The sequence below is a fragment of the Symphalangus syndactylus genome, chromosome X (assembly GCF_028878055.3).
Source record: "Symphalangus syndactylus isolate Jambi chromosome X, NHGRI_mSymSyn1-v2.1_pri, whole genome shotgun sequence".
NCBI lineage: Eukaryota > Metazoa > Chordata > Mammalia > Primates > Hylobatidae > Symphalangus > Symphalangus syndactylus.
In genome coordinates this window covers 29,408,920-29,423,838 of record NC_072447.2, presented here as the reverse complement: position 1 = coordinate 29,423,838, position 14,919 = coordinate 29,408,920, and the positions used below count along the sequence as shown (strand labels likewise).

The following is a 14,919-nucleotide window of genomic DNA, read 5'->3' as shown; positions in this document are numbered from 1 at the left end:
TTATTGTCAGAACAATGAAATGACAAAGCCACAGTTATGGGTTTGCCTCTTCCATTGGTCAGGGTGCCGAGCTGGCAGCCATGGGTAAAGACTGTCCTACCAACCCCAGTGCCTGCATTCACTTCCAAGAGCAATTAGGCAAGAGTGTAACATGTCTGAAGTACATTTCATATTGAATGAGATGCAGATGTATTAGAGGAAAAGCCTCACTAATTGGTAATTATATGCATACATTGTCTCATTATTTCCAGTTTATGCAAATTATAAATATCCAAAGAGGTGTTGTTGTTGTTGTTGTTGTTTTTTGAGATGGAGTGTCACTGTGTCACCCAAGCTGGAGTGCAATGGCGCGATCTTGGCTCACTGCAACCTCCACCTCCCGGGTTCAAGTGATTCTCCTGCCTCAGCCTCCCAAGTAGCTGCGATTACAGGCGCCTACCACCGTGCCGGGCTAATTTTTGTATTTTTAGTAGAGACGGGGTTTCATGTTGGCCAGGCTGGTTTCAAACTCCTGACCTCAGGTGATCCACCTGCCTCAGCCTCCCAAAGTGCCGGGATTACAGCATGAGCCACCGCGCCCAGCCTCAAAAGAGATTTTAAAATATTCTACTTGTCAGCTTTCAACCAACTAAAGACAAGGGTAAATACAAATGCAATATATGCTCATGTTAAAAATTTTTATCTGTTTTTGAAATACCATTCGACTCAGCAATCCCATTACTGGGTATATACCTAAAGGCATATGAATTGTTCTGTTATAAAGACAGATGCATGCATATGTTCATTACAGCACTATCCACGATAACAAAGACATGGACTCAACCCAAATGCCCATCAATCACAGACTGGATAAAGAAAATGTGGTACACATACATTATGCAATACTATGTAGTCATAAAAAAGAATGAGATCATGTCCTTTGCAGAGACATGGATGGAGCTGGAGGCCATTATCCTTAGAAAACTAACAGGAACAGAAAACCAAATGCCACATGTTCTCACTTACAAGTGGGAGCTAAATGATGAGAACACAGGGACACATAGAGGGGAACAACATACACTGGGGCCTATCGGAGGGTGGAGGGTAGGAGGAGGGAGACGATCAGGAAAAATAACTAAAGGATACTAGGCTTAATACCTGGGCAATGAAATACTCTGTAAAACAAACCCCCATGGCACAAGTTTACCTATGGAACAAACCTGCACATCCTGCACATGTACACCTGAACTTAAGATAAAAGTCAAAAAACATAAAATTAATGATGTCTATTACATATAATTATTTTCTTTGGAAATTTTTTAATCTGTTTTTCGTTATTATAAAAAGCAATATACATTCATATCAGAAGTATGGGATCACCAGTGATTCTATCTATCTATCTATCTATCTATCTATCTATCTATCTATCTATCTATCTACCTAATTTTTTTTTCTTGTTAAAATGTTTGGAAATAATTTCAACCGACAGAAAAGTTAAAAGAACAGTACAAAAAATTCCTGCTTCTCTTCACCCAGAGACTCCATTCATGTTTAGCCAACCGTCCTAATAATGTCCTTTATAGCAAAAGGACCAGGTGTCTTGCCTTTAGATAGCGCGTTTCGTCATCCCTTTCAATCTGGAACTGTTCCTCAGTCTCTCCAATGATTTTGTTAAATGTCCCCTCAGTTTGGGTTGGTGCACAGTTTCCTCCTTATCAGATTTTGGTTATGCATTTTGGGCAGAAACCTCACAGAAGCGGTGGTGTGTTCTTCTCATTATGTTTCTTCTTATGGCACATGATGTTGCTCATCGCATTCCATCACATGGCAATCTGTTCCATCACTGGTGTTAACTTTGCTGATGTTAACTTTGATCACTTGGGCAAAGTGATGTCTACAATTCTGTTCTATAAAATTACCCCTGTTCCTTTTCTAGCTAGTCATTATTTTGCAGGGAGATGAGTTGAAGCTGATTCTATTATTTCTTCAATTTCTAAGTTGGGATTTTATTATAAGGAAGCACTTTCTCTTCTCTGCCTTTATATATTCATTTATATCAGTGAGGACTTCTAGATTACCATTTTATTTGATAGGATATAATCTCTTATCTCATTGTTTATTTTGATAATCAGGTTGTCCCATATTTGGCCAGTGGAAGCCCCATCAAGCCAGCATCTGTGTCTTTTTGTCACCCAGGCTAGAGTACAGTGGTATAATCTTGGCTCACTGCAACCTCTGCCTCCCGGGTTCAAGCGATTCTTCTGCCTCAGCCTCCTGAGTAGCTGGCACTACGGGCGTGTGTCACCACACCCGGCTAATTTTTGTATTTTTATCAGAGACAGGGTTTCACCATGTTGGCCAGGCTGGTCTCGAACTCCTAACCTCGTGATCTGCCCGCCTCAGCTTCCCAAAGTGCTGGGATTACAGGCGTGAGCCTGGCCAGCACTTTCTTACTTTCTTGCAAGATGTTTAAGGCCCATCTTATACTTTACATGGCCCAGACCTGGGATCAACATTTCTCTAAGGAGTCCTGGTTCAGGTTTTCTCAGTGCACCAAGCTAAAAAAATATGTATATACGCACATCTATGTTTTACATTTAAATTTACTTTTATATCTAGATATATTGAAAATCACATTTTCATGCTAATTGCTCCAATATCAATCCAACCCCATAAAGTGCATTCAAGTTTTCCCCATTTTCAGAATCCAAAGGGTGACAGAAGTTCATACGTTGAGTTTCAGCGTAGGAAGAGGGCTTATTGAAATGTTTCTAACCCTGATTCTCATCCACTGGAAAAATTCGTCCTTTCCTTAAGGCCTTCAGTTATTTCAAATTCATACAATTCCATTTTTGCTGGGATTTTCGTTTCATCAAGTTTATCGGTATGGAAACCTGAGTTTTTAACACCATCAGGATCACCCACAAGAGGCTGAGAAGCCTTTGTGCTAAATCCAAATTATATTACATTCTATTCAGTGCGTGAAAAGCACAACCATAATGTGAAAACGTCCTACATTTTGCAAGCTGGAGTAGGTTTTCTTCCAAAACAATTGATTGCCCTGTGGCAGGTTTAATGGGGGGTTACTTCTCAAATGCTCATTTAAACTAGTTAGTCTTGTTTGCAGATAAGCAATTATAAGAAAAATATGTCTGGAAGGCAGCTCTAAGGCTGTTCCTTATGGCACTGCTCTAGCGTGCCTACTTATTAATCACACAATGTCTGGAGCACCTAACATCGTGGTTGTATTTGATTGGCCTACTTAGAGACCAATGCACTTGACAAATATCAGATTATTATATTTCCATTTTACCAGAAAGGAAACTGCGGTTCAAGTAATTTTGGTAACTTGCTGAATTTGGCAGAGAAAGTGATCAAGGTAGGGCTTGAACCCTAACAGTCTGGCTCCACTGGCCCGTGCTCAGTCATCACACTAAGCTGCCCACAACAAAGCTTTTAGGGAAAAACTTTTGGGAGATTAAATTATCTGAAAAATGACATTCTGCATTATAATAGATATGTCTTCATTATCAAATGAAGCAGATAAAATTACCTAGGGAATTTGGGGAAAAAAACATTTTCACTGATCCCTCAGAGCAAGCTTATCCAACTCGCGGCCCAGGATGGTTGTGAATGTGGTCCAACACAAATTCATACATTTTCGTAAAACTTATGAGTTTTTTTGTGATTTTTTTTTTTTTTTTTTTAGCTCATCAGATATTGTTAGTGTTAGTATATTTCATGTGTGGCCCAAGACAATTCTCCTTCCAATGTGGCCCAGGGAAACCAAAAGATTGGACAGCCCTGCCTTAGAGTCTCCTTCATAATACACAGGCTGTTGAGTCTGGTGTGTTGATGAAGGTGGAAGGCAGGGAAAGGATAAAAACGTGGAAGCTCATCGACCTTCTTGGCCCTTCATTTTGCCTTATGTAGAGCTATCGGATTCAAGCACTGGGCACTATATTTTTGAACTAAATCTATTGCTTATTAAAATTGCCTCCCAAAAGCCAGAGATTGACTGTTCCTTCTCTTGGCACACACCACCAAACAATAAAGGACTTTACATTCAGTAGCTTGTCTCCCTGAAAGTGGCTGACGAGAGAACCTGATACGTGGTACCTGCTTCCCCCCTCTTCCCTCAAACCTCCTCTCACAGTGGGTGGGCAGCATGGACAAGTTGCAGGAAGAAGTCTCCAGGCCTTGACTTTGAGCTTGATTTGTGTTTCAGATTGCTGGGCTGATCGATCCCCACTTCATGAAGCTGCAGCTCAGGGGCGCTTACTGGCCCTTAAAACTTTAATTGCACAAGTAAGTGAACTGAAGACTTGATCCTTCGTGCTTATGCTATAATTACACATCATTCTTTATTAGCTTTGGCTGTAGCAGAGGTGTGGCTCACCCTATCCAGGTCCCACCATTGCCATTCGAGGCATGTATGTCCTCTCATACCTCACTGCCTCTCCTCCTCCTGCCTCTCCTTTCCTGGAGAGCTCCTTCATTTTCGGCCCAGTTCCCTCCTTTTCCTCTGGGCCTTCCTTTACCTCATAAGAAGTTTCCCTATGAGGAATGATAGAGGATGCTCTCAAATGTTTGTTGCACTAATTCACCTCCTGCTCTTCCAGCATGCATTAGCACCAGCAGTCCTGAAGTTAAGTTAGTCAGCTATTGCTGCCTAACAAATGACCTCAAAGCATAATGGCTGAAAACAACAGATACTTGGATTTTCATGGTTTCTGTGGGCCAGGGAGCAGCTTAGATAGGTGATTCTGGCTCTGGGTCTCTCACAGGCTGCCACGTGTCAGCCAGGGCTGCAGGCATCTCATGGCTCAAGGGGGGCAAGGATCTGCTTTTAAACTCACTCACGTGGTTGTTGGGAAACCTCAATTCCTTGCCACATGAGCCTCTCCACAGGGCTGTGTCATGAGATGGCAGCTGGCTTCTCCCAGAGACAGTGCAAGAGGTACCTAAGAAGGAAGTCACAGTTGTTTTATAACCTCATCTCCGAAGTGACATTCTGTCACTTCTGCCATATTCTACTCATTAGGTGTGAGTCAACAAGTCCAGCCCACACTCGGACGCAGGGATTATACAAGGGAGGCAATGGCTGGATTCCAGGATTACTGGGTGCTATCTTAGAGGCTGCCTATCCCAATGGTACACTATTTTAAGAACAAGCATTAAAATAGGTTGAGAATGGGTAAATCTGACTCCCCAGGGAACATTTATTGAAGTCTTAGTTATGAAGGCTACTTTATTTATATTTATGACTACATCCCCAGCACCTTGAAAAATGAGTAGGGGCCTGGTAAGTATTTGTGAAATGAATGAATGAAAGTGTGCAGGCTCCATTTGCTTTGTATGTTTTAGGGTCTACATTTATACAGAGGAGGTAAGCCATCATGTCTTTCTTCCACAGCTAGGCAATCATCTGGCCTTCTTACTACTTTGAATTTAAACAGCTGGGTGCACTGCTCTCTCTCTCTTTCTCTTTTTCTTTCTCTCTCTCTCTCTCTCTCTGTGTGTGTGTGCGTGTGTGTATTTTTCATTTATTTGTTTTTTGATTTCTCCTTTATGAGTTGTGTTACTTCTTAAAAAGTAAACGTAAATGGAAATCAGCACTGCCAGCAATGATCAAATGAACTTTGTACCTGCTTTTATCACTTGCTTATTTGTTTTTAAGTACTTTAAATTTGATTATTTTTAATATGTAATATATTCACATGGTTCAAAAATTAAAATTATCTAAAAAGGTGGACTGGCTGGATGTGGTGGCTCACGCCTATAATCCTAGCGCTTTAGGAGGCCGAGGTGGGTGGATCACCTGAGGTCAGGAGTTCGAGACCAGCCTGGGCAACATGGTGAAACCCAGTCTGTACTAAAAGTACAAAAATTAGCCGGGCGTGGTGGTGGGCGCCTATAATCCCAGCTACTCGGGAGGCTGAGGCAGGAGAATGGCATGAACCCGGGAGGCGGAGCTTGCAGTGAGCCGAGATCACGCCATTGCACTCCCGCCTGGGAGACAGAGCAAGACTCCGTCTCAAAAAAAAAAAAGAGTGAAACTCTGTCTCAATAAAATAAATAAATAAATAAAATTAAAAAGGTGCACAGTGAAACGTCTTGCACCCACCTCTTCTCTCTCAGTCTCCCACCTCAATACTTTCATTGGTATATTTTTAATAGGCTTTTAAAATTTTTGTATAATTTTAAAGAAGAGTTGAAAAGGATACAGAGAGTTCCCATATACACTGTACCCTTCACCCAACTTCCTTTAATATTGACATCTTACATAGCTATGGTACATTAGTCAAAAATACGAAGTTAACATTGATACAATACCACTGACTAAACTGCACACTATTGTGATTTCACCAGTTTTTCCTCTCGTGTCCTATTTCTGTTCCAAGATCCCACATTGCACTAACTATACTTAATAAGTATATTAGCTTCAATAATATGATTAAATGTGTAAGGGGGCATTCTTTACAGAAAAGTTCAACTTTTTCTTTTACACCCCTACTTCTTTACCCTTATACACTGTTAAAAAATGTATTTGTCTACTTTTATAAACTTTATTTTACATTTAGATAATATGATCGATGTGAGTAAAACATTAAACCGATGTGAGTAAAACATTAAGCTAATGTGAGTAAATGTGAGTAAAACATTAAACCAAGATTCAGGAGCTCTCGGTTACACTGCTGGCTGTCACTGACAACCAGTCTTAAAAAGTATTTGAACATTCTACTCCTCCATTTTCTCATGCACAATTGAGGTCATCTACTCTAGATGATCTTTCAGGCCTGTCCAGCATTACATTTCTACAATTTCAGGGATTCTGAGATTTTGCACCATAACAAAAGTTTTTTCTAGCACACTTCTGCCACCTTGTGGACTAGTCTGTTTTTTCTTATTTTCTCAAAAGGAAAAGAAAAATGAAAAGACTTTTTCTAACTCTTATTAGATGCCCAGTTTGAAATATGTAGCACAGATCTAGAGTAATGATGTCATATTCAGGACATGAAAATAGACAGAATTCAGGAGTCAAAAAGAGGCCTTATGATGAAGGGACAATTCTGGGAAATCACAGCTGCTGGCCACAGCAAGGATGCAGCCAGAGATCTGGCAGGAGATGGTGGGCGAATAAGTAGGAGTTTGGGGTTCAGGGTCATGGCATTGGGTTTTGGAAGCTTTCAGTTGGTCAGTTACAAGGCAGAGGATCAAAAGCAGGACTCAGCTGGGAAGGACAGACCAGGGACCTAATTCCTTTTATAAATCAAAAACAAAATTCTAAGCCCCAACCCAACCATCTGAATGTACCCCTCCTCTCAGCCAGGGCATTCCAAAACTAACCTGAAAAATTGGTTCAGGCCATGACAAGAAAGGAGGGTTGAACATGCCTCATTATACCCTCCTCCCTTTTGGAACTCAGGAAAAGATGACCAGAATTTAACGTCAACACAGACCTTAAGTCTGATACCTATTCTCTCTGAAGCCTGCTACCTGGAGGCTTCATCCACATGATAAAACTTTGGTCTCCACAATCCCTTATTGTAACCCAGACAGACATTTCTATTGATAATAACTCTTTCAACCAATTGTCAATCAGAAAAATTTTCAATTTGTCTATAATCTAGAGCCCCAGGCCCCCACTTTGAGTTGTCCAACTTTCCCAGGCCAAACAAATGTACATTTTACATGTATTTGACTGATGTCTCATGTCTCCCTAAAATGTATAAAACTAGGCTGTGCCCTGACTACCCTAGGCACATGTTCTCTGGATCTCCTGAGAGCTTGTCACAGGCCATTGGTCACTTATATTTGGCTCAGAATAAATCTCTTCAAATATTTTACAGAGTTTGACTGTTTTTGTCAACACTTTTGCGGATAGAAAGTGATCATCAGAGGGAGGGAAATGGTAAGAGCCAAGTTGTTAAAATCAGGTTATGAAGTCAGAGTTGTCCAGCAGCTAGGCTGACCTTGTCATCTGTCACATGGAGTCCAGCACAAGGAAGGGGACACGTGGTAGTATGGGGAGGGAGAAAGTGTTAGGACGGGGTGGAGGCACTCATACCTGGGTGAGGAAATGAAGGTTAAAAGTCCGCTGGTCCCGGACTCTAGGACTTCAGAGGCCTCTGCACACAGTGGAGTCATGGCTGAAACAGTGCTGCTACTAAACAGCACATGAATCCTAGGAGCACAGTCTACTTACTCTTAAGCCTGGGAGTTATTGTTTGTTCCAGATCCAGTTCGACCTCCTGAACTTGTCTGCACTCCATCATCTATACCTCATACCTACTGTTATTCACACCCACAGCAGGCCCATGCCAGCCTGTTCCTAGACTCGTAGTGACATCTCTGTGGCTCTCCTTGCTTTGGTCTTACATCCCTACTCTTGCAATCAACCCTCCATGCTGCTACCAGTAGGCTTCTAAAAAGGCTAATCTATTAGCTCCAGACCCTCTGCAGCCTAGCAGACTTCATAGGTGCTCCATTTCCTCTAAGACATGCACTCCTTGTTTGGAAATCAAGGCCTTTCATGACCTAGCTCCAGCTTACTGTCCTCCTTCGTCTCCTCCCATCTCCTGCTTCTTCTGTCTGTGGGTTCTGTTGAAGAAATCCAACTGTGGCCCTGCCACAGGAAGCAACAGGAAGCAACAGGAAATAACTTCCTGTTGCTTCCTGAATTTGCAGTTTCTATTCTCTCCTAATGGCATACTCTTTCTTGGTCTTCACAGCTTGAAAGATTTTATGCTTCTAGTCTTAGCTAAATACTACCTCATTTGCGACGCTTTTCTTACTCCCCAAGCCAGATTCAAGGATATCCTATGCTCCAAAATTAATTTTGAATATGCTTCCAGTATAGCAATATTCTTGCTCCTTTGTCTTTCTTTTTTTTTTTTTCTTCTTGAGACGGAGTCTCGCTCTGTCTCCCAGGCTGGAGTGCAGTGGCGCAATCTCGGCTCACTGCAAGCTCCGCCTCCCGGGTTCACGCCATTCTCCTGTCTCAGCCTCTCCGAGTAGCTGGGACTACAGGTGCCCGCCACCACGCCCGGCTAATTTTTTGTATTTTTAGTAGAGACGGGGTTTCACCGTGGTCTCGATCTCCTGACCTCGTGATCCACCCGCCTCAGCCTCCCAAAGTGCTGGGATTACAAGCGTGAGCCACCGGGCCCGGCTGCTCCTTTGTCTTTCATTTCTGCCTCCCCAGTAGGCTCTGGGAGAAGAGAGACCCATGTCATAAGTTTTGAAGACCCAGGTCCTAGTACATTACCTGCTCCAGAATGTGGAATTAACAGTTTTTTGGATAAATGAATGTGAGGCTCTCATGCTGTCTTTAGCGATCATAACTTCTACTTCTCTCTCTACGGTGCTAATATTACACCCACAGACCGTGAAAATGTCAGAAACATGTGAAACAACATTGCTTTCATTGCTATCACTAATGCAGTGTTTCACTCTCTTCTGCTGGGCTTGGTGGCTTGCACTTGAAATCCCAGCTACTCAGGATGCTCAGGCAGGAAGATCACTTGAGGCCAGGAGTTTGAGACCAGCCTGGGCAACATAGTGAGACCCCAGTCTCTAAAAAATACATAAACTCTCTTCTTTCTAAATTATAGGGTGTCAATGTGAACCTCGTGACAATTAACCGGGTGTCTTCTCTCCACGAGGCATGCCTTGGAGGTCACGTGGCCTGTGCCAAAGCCTTATTGGAAAATGGTGCACACGTGAGTACTGCCCCTGCCCACTTGGGTCTGTCTGGCCAGATGCATCTGTTAATGTTTAACGATAGTTTACCTTCCAGATGGCTTACCCACTGTGGGTATGGGCTGGGCTGGTTCTATCCATGTCCGTATTCCATCATTTAGGCTACTCCTCTCTCTTCAGCTTACACTCCTGTGTGTAAATATTCAGACATGGCAACTCACAGGAACCTTTTGAAACCGTGTTGTTGACCTTAAGAAATCTTTATTGTACCATGTTTTCTTTATGCATTCATCTGTTGATGGACACTTGGGTTGCTTCCAGGTCTTCACAATTGTGAACAGTGCTGCATCAGACACAGGAGTGCAGATATCTCTTGGATATACTGTTTTCTTTTCTTCTGGGTATATACCCAGCAGTAAGATTGCTGGATCATATGGCAGCTCTATTTTTAGTTTTCTGAGGAACCTCCAAACTGTTCCCCATAATGGTTGTACTAATTTGTAATCCCACTAACACTGTATGAGGCTTAATAACAAGATTTTAAAGAACAATAGAAAACACTCTTAATTCAACATCTTAAATGAACAACTATTTTTATTAGGCAAAATTATCAAAATAAATGAGCTTTTAATAAATAATACATTGGGGGAAACCTACAGAATTGAACTTTATCTTATTTTAAATTTATCTCCGAACTTTTTTCAAAGGGTGACTGAGGTGCAATATATAATACAGATATCAGAATAGAATCATAAAATCACAACTTCTAAAAATCTTCTGTATTTAGTTGCCGGATGTTCTTTGATTCTAATTTTGTTGTTTAACTCAGTCCTTGCATTATTTATTTTATTAGCTGCAATGTTTTTAATTGCTTAATGACAATTTAAAAAATTTTATATGGAAATTGGGTTTCTACATGTAGAACTGAATATAAAAGTCTTCCTTGTGAAAACTAATTTTCCTGATGCCATTGTGGTCGTGCATTTTCTTTTTTCATTTTTTTTTCTTCTTCTTTTTTTTAGACAGAGTCTCACTAACACTGTTGCCCAGGCTGGAGTGCAGTGGCACAATCTCAGCTCACTGCAACCTCCCCTTCCCAGATTCGAACGATTCCCCTGCCTCAGCCTCCTGAGTAACTGGGATTACAGGTGCCCGCCACCATGCCCAGCTAATTTTTGTATTTTTAGTACAGATGGGGTTTTGCCATGTTGGCCATGCTGGTTTCAGACTCCTGACCTCAGGTGATCCGCCTGCCTTGGCCTCCCAAAGTGTTGGGATTACAGGCGTGAGCCACCCTGCCCTGCCAAGTGGTCGTGAATTTTCATTAGGTAGTGCTTCTCTAAGTTACCACTTAGTCAGCTCATGGGTAATGATGAAGGAAGGCTGTGTGAGAGCCATTTCCTTTCAAGCTAGGTGACTGGAGTTACAGGCAGACTGCTGACAATATCAGGTCAGAGAGGAGGTTTTGTTGGGCACAAAGAGAAGAATAAGACATGTTTCCTTGTCTTACCCTTTCTTTGTCAATTTTATAAAGAAACAGCCAATAAATACTGTAGCACACCATTTAACATTTAAATCAGAATGAGAAACGAAATAAGAGAAAGTTGGTCCATCAGTAGAAAGTCCCCCACAATTGGCAGTCCCATGAATACCTCAAACTCACTGCATCTGTAACTGTGCTTATTATGTTCTTCCCTCTGGGACCTGCTCCTCATCTTGGGTTCCTAGTTTCAGAGGCCTGGTGAAACATCCTCTGGGTTTCCCAAGCTGCAAACCTGAGAGTCATCTTATTTCTTTCATCTCCCTATCTAATTAGTGAAAAACTCCTGCTAATTTTACTTTCTAAGTTTTTCCCAAGTCTATCCTCTCCTTTGTCCTACTCCCATAGTCATCTAAATTATTTATTATATTTTCAAAATGATTTCTTTTTGGCCAGGCGCAGTGGCTCACGCCTGTAATCCCAGCACTTTGGGAGGCCGAGGCAGGTGGATCACGAGATCAAGAGATCAAGACCATCCTGGCCAACATGGTGAAGCCCCGTCTCTACTAAAAATACAAAAACTAGCTGGGCATGGTGGCATGCATCTGTAGTCCCAGCTACTCGGGAGGCTAAGGTAGCAGAATCTCTTGAACCCAGGAGGCGGAGGTTGCAGTGAGCTGAGTTCACACCACTGCACTCCAGCCTGGCGACAGAGCAAGACTCCGTCTAAAAATAAAAAAATAAAAAAATTTCTTTTTGTGTTTGTCTTCCCAATAGAATTCAGCCTACTCAAGGAGAGGCAATTGTTCAGCCTACTCAAGGAGAGGCAATTGTCTTATCATTGTTTCCAAAACATTAGCACTTAGTAGATGCTCAATAAATGTTTGCTGCCGTGAACTAAGAGAGAAATTTATAGGAAATCGCACAAGACAACAACTTCCCAGACTGAGGGTGAGGATGATACTTAGTAAAACACAAATCAAACTAGTCCTACCAAATATTTTTTGGAAAAATATAGAAACCCCTAGCAATAAGAATTTACACACATTTTCCCCTGACCTTGTCTGTCTCTGCCATCTTAGCATCTTATCTTCAACTTGCCAGTTTAATGGGGATTAGGCTGGGTGTGGTGGCTCACACCTGTAATCCCTGCCCTTTGGCAGGCTGAGTCAGGAGGATCATTTGAACCCAGGAGTTTGAGACCAGCCTGGGCAACATAGCTAGACCCTGTCTACAAATAATTTTTCTGAATTTGTGGGTCATGGTGGTGCACGCCTGTAGTCCCAGCTGCTCAGGAGGCGGAGGCAGGAGGATCATTTGAGCCTAGTAATTCGAGGCTGCAGTGAGCTACGATCATAACACTGCACTCCAGCCTGGATAGCAGAGCAAGACCCTGTTTCACGGGTTATATTGCAACTCTGGAAACAAGTCTTTTTTTGTGTCCAAAGCAAGGACATTTAGAACCCTGATTATCACAAGCACGCATTCTTAGTTGTTGAAGCAAAATTGTTTCACATCAAAAACTTGACTGTCCTATATTTCAATGGCATCGGAGGCTCCCTACCACTCCTGCGGTTCCCGATGTTCCTTCCAATCTATTGCTGATACACAAAGATGTCTCCCAGCCCTGCTGGTTCTCATGTGCTTCCCACATCCCTACAAGGTACCAAAGATGGTTGCAGACACCATGTTGATGGCTATTTTCTTTTCTTTTTTTAAATTTAATCTTTTTATTTTATTTATTTATTTATTTTTATTTTTATTTTTTATTATACTTTAAGTTTTAGAGTACACGTGCACAACGTGCAGGTTTGTTACATATGTATCCATGTGCCATGTTGGTGTGCTGCACCCATTAACTCGTCATTTACATTGGGTATATCTCCTAATGCTATCCCTCCCCCCTCCCTCCACCCCACAACAGTCTCCGGTGTGTGATGTTCCCCTTCCTGTGGAACCAACCCAAATGTCCGACAATGATAGACTGGATTAAGAAAATGTTGATGGCTATTTTCTATGTCCCATTGGCTTGGTCACGCTATCTCTAGAAGTAACAGCTGGCATGCGTAATTTGCGTGGATTATAGTAGACCAGAGAGGAAGTTGTGGCAAGAAAGACAGTAGATCTGTGGAGAATTGCCAAGGATTTTGTAAGCATGGATTTGGGGACCACAGCTAGCTGATTTCTCCAGTGCTTTTGGTTCCTGCCATATTTGTTCATGATTCAGAGGGGAGTCATATTAATGGAAAATGGAAAATGGAAATAATTGTTGTTGCAAATGCTCATTGAGTGCTTACTGGGTGACACGTAATGTTTTTTTTTTTTTTTTTTTTTTTTTTTTTTTGAGACAGAGTCTCGCTGTGTCACCCAGGCACCCAGGCTGGAGTGCAGTGGCGCGATCTCGGCTCACTGCAAGCTCCGCCTCCCGGGTTCACGCCATTCTCCTGCCTCAGCCTCTCCGAGTAGCTGGGACTACAGGCGCCCGCCACCACGCCCGGCTAATTTTTTTGTATTTTTTTAGTAGAGACGGGGTTTCACCGTGGTCTCGATCTCCTGACCTCGTGATCCACCCGCCTCGGCCTCCCAAAGTGCTGGGATTACAAGCGTGAGCCACCGCGCCCAGCCTGGGTGACACGTAATGTTTTAAGTGTTTAACATATAGTAACTCGCTCGATCCACCCATTAACTTCATGAGGTTTCATAATACTGTAAAGATGTGGAGTTCCCTCACTTATTCACCAGCGTGGGGAATTCCTCTAGGCAAATACATAGGAAGACATACTTGGAGATAGTGAGAATGAAATAACAAATCCTCTAGGTCTCTCTTTGCCCATCATTAGGTCAATGGAGTGACAGTTCACGGAGCCACGCCCCTCTTCAATGCTTGCTGCAGTGGCAGTGCTGCATGTGTCAATGTGCTGCTGGAGTTCGGAGCCAAGGCCCAGTTTGAGGTGCACCTGGCCTCGCCTATCCATGAGGCAGTGAAGAGAGGTAAATGAGCCACCACAATGCATGTGAAACATTGATGGGCTCACTCCAATCTGTATGAATCAATGGTCTAGTGTTAGTCATTCAAGGGTGACCCTGATCTTCCTTACCATTAGAATATGTGTGGCCTAGAAATCCCACAGCAGTAACTTCCATTTGCCTAAATCTTCAGGAAATACCAGTGTGGCACGAAAGAGCCCTACTTATAACTTCGGAATGCTTTCCTGACTCCGATTTCCCATTTCCTGGGGATGGCCTATTGGCAGGCCTTTCCAGAGCCTCTTTGCTGGTGTTTTGGTGGCAGCTGGTACAGCCAAGGCAGTAGTTCTGACTTCCCTGAATTGTACTATGCTTATGTCTCTGTCCTTAGTAGGCAAGAATAGCTTATCCTCTAAAGCCCATAAAATACCAACCACTAACCTAAAATAAACTATGAAAGTATCTGAAAGCCAAGGCTGATACTATCTCTAATGGAATAGTAAATGTAACTGTTCATAGTAAGTTACACAATCTAGATGGGCTGATGACTTCAAGGTCATAGTTATTGAAAAAAAAAAGGCTGCAACTTTCCAAAGTATAGCATTGGTAATCTTGAAACTGACCCTAGACTCCTGTGTTGTCAGTTAATTTCCAAGTGAAGGAAAATAGTAAATTTAAGGAATTTAAAGACTGTATGCACAGACTAGACCTGAACGAGAAGATGCCACTGAAAGGAGAAGGCCATTTGTCAAAAGTCACACCCAAAGAGCAACATTTTGATGATAGCA

At 42.3% G+C, this 14,919-nt stretch overlaps 1 protein-coding gene across 3 annotated transcripts in view; it reads left to right on the top strand.

Moving 5' to 3' along the window:
• The window catches only part of ASB11 (ankyrin repeat and SOCS box containing 11), a 32,659-nt gene that overhangs the window by 8,583 nt on the left and 9,157 nt on the right, over window positions 1-14,919 (top strand). For 2 of the 3 annotated variants that reach the window (XM_055268419.1, XM_055268420.1), the window contains exons 2-4: window positions 4,208-4,287; window positions 9,597-9,704; window positions 14,005-14,155. In XM_055268419.1, the coding sequence (XP_055124394.1) occupies window positions 4,208-4,287; window positions 9,597-9,704; window positions 14,005-14,155 (339 nt within the window). The remainder of the gene's footprint in view (window positions 1-4,207; window positions 4,288-9,596; window positions 9,705-14,004; window positions 14,156-14,919) is intronic. The other variant, XM_063635018.1, reaches the window with a different exon arrangement.